At 45.3% G+C, this 12064-nt stretch overlaps 1 protein-coding gene across 1 annotated transcript; it reads left to right on the plus strand.

Moving 5' to 3' along the window:
- Positions 1–8953: 8953 nt before the first annotated feature.
- On the plus strand, positions 8954–10419 carry LOC119358684 (serpin-Z2B-like). The gene is made up of 2 exons (XM_037625130.1): positions 8954–9418; positions 9586–10419. Exons 1-2 carry the CDS (start codon positions 8954–8956, stop codon positions 10417–10419), a joined length of 1299 nt encoding a protein of 432 aa, XP_037481027.1.
- The last annotated feature ends 1645 nt before the right edge of the window (positions 10420–12064 follow it).

Raw genomic sequence — 12064 nt, forward strand, 5'->3', positions numbered from 1 at the left:
GGAGGTGCCGTGCTTTCGGTACTTGGATCGGTCGGACGTGAAGACGTACGACTACATCAACCGCGTTGATATAACGCTTCCGCGAACGGTCTCCCCTCTCGTTGCTATGCATCACCATGATCTTGCGTGTGCGTAGGAAATTTTTTGAAATTACTACGTTCCCCAACACCCAGTTGGTGGCACCAACCGGAACCAAAGGCCTTGCGCTGGCGCAGTGCGGTGGGAAGTTTACTCCCACCTCGATGGCTGAGAGAACTCAGCACCTGTTTATAAGCTGCGTTGCGGCTCAGGTGCTGAGCTCCTTTCTAATCTGCAGGCAGTACGTGCCTACCATTGTCACTGCCTTGTTGGGCTGATTGCGCCTACGGGCCTGCATCTTGCCTATGTACAGATGGGTTTCTAGTCGTATGCAGGACGTGTGGCCCAATAGGTGGCATTTTTTATTTTTTCTAGTACTTGTTTTGTTTTTTGAATTATTTATTTTTTTATTCTTGCTTTATTTTTTTATTCTTTTTTGCTTTTAGTTTTAGAAAAATTATAAACTTTCTATTAATTAGTGCCATTAGTTTTCAAATTTGAATAGTTAAAATTTGAATTCTTTGAAATTTATGTGAATCAGAAGTTTGTGATTAACTTTACTATAAAAATAGTTTTGTTTCCAGTTTTTTTTGTTTTTTGCATTATTTATTTTCTTTTGTTTTTTGCTTTAATTTTTAATTCTTTTTGCTTTTAGGTCAGCAAAATTATAAACTTTCTGTTAGTGCCATTAGTTTTAGAAAAATTATAAACTTTCTGTTAGTGCTATTAGTTTTCAAATTTGAATAGTTAAAATTTGAATTCTTTGAAATTTGTGTGAATCACAAGTTTGTGATTAACTTTACTAAAAAAATAAGCATAGATGTGTCTATAGAGAGAATTCAACCTAAATTCATAATAAACGGACAATGGTATCATACTCGTGTGTTACAAAGTTGGCATGGTATTATCATAATAGTTGCGGGAGAAAGTCTTCACTTTTTCTTCGCTTGTGTCATTTGCTTATTGCGCCGTAACCATGGATAATCTTCATCGTTTATCAGGATGTTTGGGTCGGCCTTGACTTTGAAGGGAGGAATTTCATGAAACTTATCATAATCTTTAGACATGTTTGTCTTGCCCTCCACTCCCACGATGTCCCTTTTTCCTGAAAGAACTATGTGGCGCTTTGGCTCATCGTATGATGTATTCGCTTCCTTATCTTTTCTTTTTCTCGGTCTGGTAGACATGTCCTTCACATAGATAACCTGTGCCACATCATTGGCTAGGACGAATGGTTCGTCAATGTACCCAAGATTTTTCAGATCCATTATTGTCATTCCGTACTGTGGGTCTACCTGTACCTCACCTCCTGACAGATTGACCCATTTGCACTTAAACAAAGGGACCTTAAAATCATGTCCGTAGTCAAGTTCCCGTATGTCCACTATGTAACCATAATATGTGTCATTTCCCCTCTCGGTTGTTGCATCAAAGCGGACACCACTGTTTTGGTTGGTGCTCTTTTGATCTTGGTCAATCGTGTAAAATGTATTCCCATTTATCTCGTATCCTTTGTAAATCAATACAATCAAAGATGGTCCCCTGGACAACAAGTACAGCTCATCACAAACAGTGTTGTCACCTCTGAGACGTGTTTCCAACCAACTGCTGAAAGTCCTGATGTGCTCAAATGTAATCCAGTTGTCGCACTGCTCCGGGTGTTTGGAGCGCAGACTGTTCTTGTGTTCATCGACATACGGGGTCACCAAGGTAGAGTTATGTAGAACTGTGTAGTGTGCTTGAGACCAAGAATATCCGTCCCTGCATATTATTGAGTCCCCTCCAAGCGTGTCTTTTCCAGTGAGTCTCCCCTCATACCGCGATTTAGGGAGACCTATCTTCTTAAGGCCAGGAATGAAGTCAAGACAAAACCCGATGACATCCTCTGTTTGATGGCCCATGGAGATGCTTCCTTCTGGCCTAGTGCGGTTACGGACATATTTCTTTAGGACTCCCATGAACCTCTCAAAGGAGAACATATTGTGTAGAAATACGGGCCCCAGAATGACAATCTCGTCGACTAGATGAACTAGGACGTGCGTCATGATATTGAAGAAGGATGGTGGGAACACCAGCTCAAAACTGACAAGACATTGCGCCACATCACTCCTTAGCCTTGGTACGATTTCTAGATCGATCACCTTCTGAGAGATTGCATTGAGGAATGCACATACCTTCACAATGGCTAATCAGACGTTTTCCGGTAGAAGCCCCCTCAATGCAACTGGAAGCATTTGCGTCATAATCACATGGCAGTCATGAGACTTTAGGTTCTAGAACTTTTTCTCTGGCATATTTATTATTCCCTTTATATTCGACGAGAAGCCAGTCGGGACCTTCATACTGAGCAGGCATTCAAAGAAGATTTCTTTCTCTTCTTCCGTAAGAGCGTAGCTGGCAGGACCTTCATACTGCTTCGGAGGCATGCCGTCTTTTTCATGCAAACGTTGCAGGTCCTCCCGTGCCTCAGGTGTATCTTTTGTCTTTCCATACAATCCCAAGAAGCCTAGCAGGTTCACGCAAAGGTTCTTCGTCATGTGCATCACGTCGATTGAAGAGCAGACCTCTAGGCCTTTCTAGTAGGGTAGGTCCCAAAATATAGATTTCTTATTCCACATGGGTGTGTGTCCCTCAGCGTCATTGGGAACAGCTAGTCCGCCGGGACCCTTTTCAAAGATTACGTGTAAATCATTGACCATAGCAAGTACGTAATCGCCGGTACGCATTGGGGGCTTCTTCCGGTGATCTGCCTCGCCTTTGAAATGCTTGCCTTTCTTTCAACATTGATGGTTGGTCAGAAGAAATCGACGATGGCCCAGGTACACATTCTTCCTGCATTTGTCCAGGTATATACTTTCAGTGTCATCTAAACAGTGCGTGCATGCGTGGTATCCCTTGTTTGTCTGTCCTGAAAGGTTACAGAGAGCGGGCCAATCGTTGATGGTCACGAACAGCGACGCCTTTAGGTTAAATTCATCTTGTCTGTGCTCATCCCACGTACGTACACCGTTTCCATTCCATAGTTGTAAAAGTTCTTCAACTAATGGCCTTAGGTACACATCAATGTCGTTGCCGGGTTGCTTAGGGCCTTGGATGAGAACTGGCATCATAATAAACTTCCGCTTCATGCACATCCAAGGAGGAAGGTTATACATACATAGAGTCACGAGTCAGGTATTGTGATTGCTGCTCTGCTCCCCGAAAGGATTAATGCCATCCGCGCTTAAAGCAAACCATACGTTCCTTGGGTCCTTTGCAAACTCAGCCCAGTACTTCCTCTCGATTTTTCTCCACTGCGACCCGTGAACGGGTGCTCTCAACTTCCCGTCTTTCTTACGGTCCTCACTGTGCCATCACATCAACTTGGCATGCTCTCCGTTTCTGAACAGACGTTTCAACCGTGGTATTATAGGAGCATACCACATCACCTTCGCAGGAACCCTCTTCCTGGGGGGCTCGCCGTCAACATCACCAGGGTCATCTCGTCTGATCTTATACCGCAATGCACCGCATACCGGGCATGCGTTCAGATCCTTGTACGCACCGCGGTAGAGGATGCAGTCATTAGGGCATGCATGTATCTTCTTCACCTCCAATCCTAGAGGGCATATGACCTTCTTTGCTGCGTATGTACTGTCGGGCAATTCGTTATCCTTTGGAAGCTTCTTCTTCAATATTTTCAGTAGATTCTCAAATCCTTTGCCATGCACAGCATTCTCTGCCTTCCACTGCAGCAATTCCAGTATGGTACTAAGCTTTGTGTTGCCATCTTCGCAATTGGGGTGCAACCCTTTTTTGTGATCCTCTAACATGCGATCGAACTACAGCTTCTCCTTTTAACTTTCGCATTGCGTCCTTGCATCGACAATGACCCGGCGGAGATCATCATCATCGGGCACATCGTCTGGTTCCTCTTGATCTTCAGCAGCTTCACCCGTTGCAGCATCATTGGGCACATCATCTGGTTCCTCTTGATCTTCACCAGCTCCCCCTGTTGCAGCATCACCGTATTCAGGGGGCACATAGTTGTCATCGTACTCTTCTTCTTCGTCGTCTTCCATCATAACCCCTATTTCTCCGTGCCTTGTCCAAACATTATAGTGTGGCATGAAACCCTTGTAAAGCAGGTGGGTGTGAAGGATTTTCCGGTCAGAGTAAGACTTCGTATTCCCACATTTAGGGCATGGACAACACAATACACCATTCTGCTTGTTTGCCTCAGCCGCTTCGAGAAAGTCATGCATGCCCTTAATGTACTCGGAGGTGTGTCTGTCACCGTACATCCATTGCCGGTTCATCTGCGTGCATTATATATAATTAAGTGTGTCAAAAACCATTACAGAACATCATGAATAGATAATTAAGTAACCAAATTAATAGAAGTTCATCATCACATTAAAACCAAAGTACATACATAGTTCTCATCTAACAACATATAGCTCTCCAGAGCATCTAATTAATTAAACCATACATTGAAACTATGTAAAACATTTCAATGCGAAAACAAATGCGATCATAATCGCAACCAAGGTAACAATTGATCCAACGGCATAATGATACCAAGCTTCAGTATGAATGACATATTTTCTAATCTTTCTAATCTTCAAGCGCATTGCATCCATCTTGATCTTGTGATCATCGACGACATCCTCAACATGCAACTCCAATATCATCTTCTCCTCCTCAATTTTTTTATTTTTTCCTTCAAGAAATTGTTTTCTTATTCAACTCAATTTAACCTCTCGACAATAGGGTCAGTTGGAATTTCCGGTTCACATACCTCCTAGATAAATAAAATCTATGTCACGTTGGTCGGTATAATTTTCATAAACAATAAATGAACCAATAGTTATAAAGATAATATATACCACATCCGAATCATAGACAGGACGAGGGCCGACGGGGACGGATACCAAAACCATCGCACTATATAATAACAAGCAATAAAATAGTAAGAAAATTAGACAAGTATCTACCTAAAGCAAGAATTTTTTCCTTTCAGAAAGAAGATAAGAACAAAAGGCTCACCACGGTGGTGCCGGCGACGAGATCGGCGCGGGCGATCGACGGCGGTGAAGACGGGAATGAGATGTGACGGGCCGCTAAACCTAGGCAAATCTCGATGAAAATGGAGCTTTGAGGTCGAGCTTCGAGAGGAGAAAGCTTAACTAGTGTGGCTTGGGCATTTCATCGAACACCTCATGTGCAAAGGAGGTGAGCTAGAGCACCACAAAGCCCTCCCCTCGCCGGCCAGAGAAAAACAGAGCACTGGAGTGCTCTGCTCGCGGGCGAGGGGTATATATAGGCACCTCATTGGTCCCGGTTCGTGGCATGAACCGGGACTAAAGGGCAGCCTGTTGTCCCGGTTCAAGCCACCAACCGGGACCAATGGTGGTGGGCCAGGAGCCAGGCCCATTGGTCCCGGTTCGTCCCACCAACCGGAACCAAAAGGTACAGACGAACCGGGACCAATGGCCCACGTGGCCCGGCCAGCCCCCTGGGCTCACGAACCGGGACCAATGCTCCCATGGGTCCCGGTTCTGGACCGAACCGGGACTAATGGGTTGACCCGGCCTGGACCAAAGCCCCCTTGTTAGACCGGAACATGCATGTCTTGTGTAGTTGTGTTCTTAATTTTGCAGGCAATCTGTTGCACCCTCTTATGCTGTGGCGCACCCTGGCACAAATGAGGTCATTTATAGCTTGACCTTACAACCTATTAAGTGCTTCAGGCTGCCTATGTTTACAAAGTGTGTATTGCAACTGGCATGGTGAATAAATTGTTTGGTTTTAGCAAGCTACCTTATCTGATATTCTTGCATAAATGAGTGCTAGCTTTCAACGGCTTTGCGTGGTGTTCACAACCTAGCTGATCTGTCCTGATTTGATCCCTATTTGCCTGTAATAAGATGGTGTCACACCTATGTGTGCATCAACCCAGTGTGATGTGTGATTGATGAACTAAAAAATCATCTTATGTTTGGTTGATTAAAACATCAAATATTGTTGTAATGAGTACTGTGAGTTACTTGCAAGAGTTTCGAGTGGAGTAATATGTCATGGTAGCTGGTGTCCTAGCACAAGAGTATTTATTTTCTGCTATTCGTCTTTATCTCGGCAATTCTATTGTGACTTTAAAAGAATCTAGAATTTTTTTAGCATGGAGGTATGACATATATAAATATACCATGTCAAATTTCAATTTCAAATCTAGCAGCTCTTTTTTTAAGCAATGAAGGCCGGGCTTTATTAATCCGTGGCAATGTTTACAGGGATTACAAGTATATCATCAGGATTACCCAACCAAATATCCAGCTTTGTACCGGATTGTTCGCAATAAGAATGAAACTCTTGTGCAGGTGCTCAGGTCCTTTCCACCAGATATTTCTTTCGGGCGGGATTTGATTGGGCCCCGTCTTGTTTCATGGCAACATCTTATGTCCCAATTGGATACCATTAACCTGACACAAGGACGAGATCTGTTTCACTGGAACCTCACTACATCTAGGTCCTTCATGTTGACTCTATGTACCGTGCAGTCACGCATTCAGAGGTCCCAGTGGATAATAAGATGAAAGTTTGAAGGTCGAATATTCCACTAAAAGTTAAGACCTTCATGTGGTATCTTCGGAAGGGAGTAGTGCTAACCAAAGATAACCTCGCCGGTTGCAACTGATAAGGAAGCAAGAAGTGTAGCTTTTGTACTCATGATGAGACAATCAGACACGTCTTTTTTCAGTGCAAGTTTCCGTGTTTTACGTGGTCAATCCTTCAAATAGCGTCTAATCTTTATCCACTCACATGTGTTGTTAATATTCTTGGTCATTCGCTGGACAGTATTCCTTATAGATTCAAAACACTAATAAAGGTGGAAGTGTATGCCTTATTATTGTTGCTTTGGCTATGTAGAAATGATGTGATTTTTAGTGACAAAAACTCTTCTCCATTACAGGTTATTTCCATTGTACGCAATCGCTTCATACATGGTCTATACTTCATAGTACGGAGTTCCAACCGCTGTTCAAAGCGGTGTGTACGTAACTGGAGCAAGTGGCCATGGAGGTTTTTTCCCAATGTGGGTGGCAGCATAACCTCTGTATCGGCCCATCACGTCCTTCGACATAGGCATAATGACGGTCTTATTTGACTCTATTGGTGCCAATATGTCAGCTTTTTTTAGACTATTTGTGTTTGGTTGTGTGCATCCTAATTATGCAGAAGTCGGGTGTTGCTCATCATGATTTGTATCCTCTTGAACTACGTTATGAGTTAATAAAAGCGCGCATTATCGGAAAAAAGTATCCCTACCCTGAGGGTGATTGAAACCTAGCCTAGCCAACTTATGAGCTTCATATTATTTCATGAACAATGCTTAGTTTTATTGGGTTGTGCATTGAAGAGAGCAACTAATTAATGAGCGCTCTTTCGGGAGCCTCACAACAATCAGCGCCACTTGGCGGGCTCTCAGCCCTCTGGATTTTTTATCTTTCCCGCACGCGTTTTCGGCTTTTTTAACGGTTTCTTTCCCGGGATTTTTTTGACGTTTTATTTTTTCACCGGTCTTCCTTAGCTTTTCGATCAAAAAAAAATTTGCGCAAAAAAACACCATTTCTTTTTTCCTTTCGTGAGAGTCACGGTTTTGCTTCCGCGAGAGGCATGGTTTTGCTTTTGCGGTAGTCACGGCCGTGCTCTCGGAAACGAAAAAAAACGTGTTTTCTGTTTTTTTTCCTTTCGTCGGAGTCACGGTTTTTGCTTCCGCGAGAGGCACGATTGTGCTTTCGCGAGAGTCACAGCCGTGCCTCTAGAAAATGAAAAAAACGCGTTTTTTTGTTTTTTTTTCGCGAGAGTCACGGCCGTGCCTCTCGAAAATGAAAAAAAAACGTGTTTTTTTTCTTTCGTGAGAGTCACGGTTTTTCTTCCGTGAGAGGCACGGTTGTGCTTTCGGGAAAGTCACAGCCATGCCTGTCGGAAACGGAAAAAAACATGTTTTCTGTTTTTTTTCTTTCGCGAGAGTCATGGTTTTGCTTCCGCGAGAGGCACAGTCGTGCTTTCGCGAGAGTCACGGCCGTGCCTCCTCGGAAACGAAAAAAACACGTTTTCTGTCTTTTTTCCTTCCGCGAGAGTCACGGTTTTGCTTCAGAGGCACAGTTGTGGTTTCGCGAGAATCACGGCTGTGCCTCTAGGAAACAGAAAAAAACGTGTTTTCTGTTTTTTTTTCTTTCGCGATAGTCACGGTTTTGCTACCGTGAGAGACACGTTTGTGCTTTCGCGAGAGTTACGGCCGTGCCTCCTCGGAAACGAAAAAACGTGTTTCCTCTCCTTTTTTCCTTCCAAGAGAGTCAAGGTTTTGCTTCCGCGAGAGGAACGATTGTGATTTCGTGAGAGGCACGGGCGTGCCTCTTTCGGAAAGCGAAAAAATCCGTGCTCCTGGTTCGGTTTTTTCGTGGAAAAAAAGTTCGTCAAAACCTATCAATATGGAATCTATCAATATGGAATCTAGTTTTGAAGATCTCGACGCAAGGAATTCAACGGTGAAAGCGGTTTGAGATTTGGACGCACGGTTTAAGAGATAAAAACGTTTTGAATAAATGGATCTACGAAAAATGGAAAACTTCCGGGTTGCGACAAGTGGCGCACATGCAACGCACCACTTGTCGCAACTAGTGATTTCGTGCATTGAACCCATTAACACTATGCGAGCTGAATTTCTTTTTTTTTTCCTTCAGCTGTGTTTTTAATATTAGTTTCAAAATGGGCCAAATGTTGTCATGGCTTATTACCCAAGGCAGGCAAACGGCCTCTATAAAGTACTGCATGACTTGATCAAAACGCAAACCAATTCCCTCCCCATGCGCAAGCATCAACGCGATTCAAGATGGAATCTGTGAAGGAGTTCGCTCTCCGCCGCTTCCCAAAGCTTGGCCAATGGTTCTACACCGAGGCCGACGCCGATGCCGATCAGGCCGCTCCCAGCGATGGCCTGCAGGCTTTCTCCCTCGGCCTGAATAAGCGCCTCGCGCACGACGCCGGCAGGAGGAGCAACCTGGTCTTCTCGCCGCTGTCCGTCTACGCCGGGCTCTCGCTGGTAGCCGCGGGCGCCCGCGACCGCACCCTCGACGAGCTGCTGGGTGTCCTCGGCGCGCCCTCCCGGGACTTCCTCGCCGGCCACGTCCGCGCGCTGGCCGAGCAGGCCCTCGCCGACCAGTCCAAGACCGGCGGCCCGCGCATCAGCTTCGCGTGCGTCGTGTGGCATGACCGGACCATGCCCATCCGCCCCGCCTACCGCGATGCCGCCGACTCCTTCAAGGCCGTCGCCCGCGCCGTCAACTTCCGCCAAAAGGTTAGTGCAATAACTTGTTCCGTCTTCCCATGATGACCGACCTCGACCTGTAATCTGCATACGATATATCGATCAATAAATGTCATTGCCAACGTGTAATCTGCATACGATATATCGATCAATTAATGTTATTGCCAACGTGCATGCATGCTATGCTCCTTGTGCAGCCGGAGGAGGCTAGGAAGGAAATCAACGCATGGGTGTCGGCGTCGACAAACGGCTTCATCCCCTCCATCCTTAGCCGGGGCGCGCTGTCAGACCTCACCGACCTGGTGCTCGCCAACGCCATCTACTTTAAGGGCAAGTGGGCGAAGCCATTCGCCGGGTATCTCACCCAGCACGACAAGTTCCACCGCCTCGACGGCACCGCCGTCGATGCCCCCTTCATGCGCGGTCTCGGCAGCCACAGCATCACCTGCCACGATGGCTTCAAGGTGCTCCAGCTCCGCTACGAGGAAGGGCAAGGCCCCTTGCTGCCCCAGCTGCCGGCTCTAGCTCCCACGCCTGCGCCGATCTACTCGATGTGCGTCTTCCTGCCCGATGCGCGCCGCGGGCTGTGGCGGCTCACCGACAAGATCGCGTGCAACCCCGACTTTCTGCGCAAGCACTTGCCGAGGAACAGCGTCCTGGTCGGCGACTTCCGGCTGCCTAAATTCAAGGTCACCTTCGACATGACGATGAACGACGTTCTCCAGGAGATGGGTGTCAAGGAGGCGTTCGAGCTGGGGAAGGCAGACCTGTCCGACATGGTGGAGGACGGCGGAAGGAGGAAGATGGCGCTGGAAAAGGTGATCCACAGGGCCGTCATCGAGGTGAACGAGGAAGGCACAGAGGCGGCGGCCGCCACTTGCATGACGCGTCTTGGATGCACACCGGACTCGCGGCCGCCTGCACCATGTGTGGACTTCGTGGCTGACCATCCATTTGCCTACTTCATCGTCGAGGAGGTGTCAGGCGCGATTCTGTTCGCGGGGCACGTCCTTGATCCCACCATCAAGTGATGAGGGCTTTTTTGATTTAGGGTTTGTAATGCTAAACATATAAAGAGTTACACATAATTACACGTAAACTCGAATTCCTTTTTTAACTAACCCCTGATTTTCATAGGAATGGGCCCCTCCTCTCTCTTGATCTCCAATCAAAACCCACATGCTTGTAAAACCCGTATAAACCTATGTATTTGTGGCATTATTCGTCTAAGGCTCAGTGGATTGAGACTTGATAATACTAGACCTACGAACGATTTTACAAAGCTTTACGTAACTTTCTAACAACTAAACCTTCTCCCCTCCTGATTTACAGTGGGTGGGCGCCTTCACCCCCCACTTCCAAACCTAGCCTTTCGTATGTCTAGCATTACTCACTGAGACTACGCATGCGTCGGCACGTTTGCTGCCCTATCATTTGTGATTTTTCTTTGTTGGGCTTTTTGTAGGCTCAGTTTCTGTGGTCTTTTGCTTTCTATATATGGCTTGTCTGTCATTGGCTGAGTTCTTGTGCGTCTAATTTTCATGTTGCTTTTTCTAATCAACTACTAAGTGTTCCGATTTTGTCACTAGCGTCACTGATGGTTCATTCCTTCCCTTCGTGTCATCCTGCTTCCTCTTTTCTTTTATCATTTCTATCATAAATCGTTTGTGTTGGTTGCTGGCTGGCATGTCATAGACTACTAGCTCTGAACCTTTGGCTTGGTTTCTCTAATGGAAATCGGAGGGGAAAACCTCTTTTAGTCAAAAAAAAATCTTTCAAAAATCATTTCATATATTTTATAAAAACAAAATGAATTTTTAAAGTCTAAAATAAACAAATAACAAAATGAAAAGAAGGAAATAATTTAGTTGCATGTTGCAGACGGATTTGCAACGATGTGCGGCGGACGAGAATGCAAATTGGTTAAAAAATATTTTGAAAGGGAAAAAATGTAAGTTGCACGCGGATTACATGTAATTGCGCGTGTCCGATGGACATTCAACCCCGTGCAACAAACATGTGAGCAACCGGATGGCGCTGTGAAAAGCAAAATCTAAAGTACCACTATTTATGAAAAAAGCACAAAATACAAAACTCAAAAATAAATTTGAAAGAAAAAATAGAATATAAATACATGAAAAATTCAAAACACACATATCGGACCGTCCAAACAACTCAACACCGAATCATGCCTAGTCACGCTTACTAGTGTCGCATGCAGTTACAACAACTGCAGTTGTATATGTCAACGATGCACAATTAGGTGGGACATTTTTTAAAACAAAAAACACTGTTATTTAGAAAATATAAAAACCTAATAAACAAAAACAAAAAATAGAAATAGTGGTAGAGATGCAACTGCCCGCCTTCCCTCGACAAAAAGACCACTGAGGTGTTGTCGCGTTGGAGACATGTCATTGCAGCCGGGAATGACACTTGCAATAGCGTGCGTAGTGGCAGACATGCAACCGTCCCAAATTACCACTGAGTGGCAATCCTGTTGAAGACATGCATCTACAATGGGGGCCAACACTTCCAGTTGCATGCTTAGTGACAAGCATGAAACTACCCTAACAAAACACCATAGGGTTGCGGTCGAAGACGACATTTGCGGTTGTGTGCCTAGTGACAAATATGCAATGGCTCTCCTCCTCTCCTAGATAAAAAAAACCTTAA

This window comes from Triticum dicoccoides, chromosome 2A, assembly GCF_002162155.2.
Source record: "Triticum dicoccoides isolate Atlit2015 ecotype Zavitan chromosome 2A, WEW_v2.0, whole genome shotgun sequence".
Lineage (NCBI taxonomy): Eukaryota > Viridiplantae > Streptophyta > Magnoliopsida > Poales > Poaceae > Triticum > Triticum dicoccoides.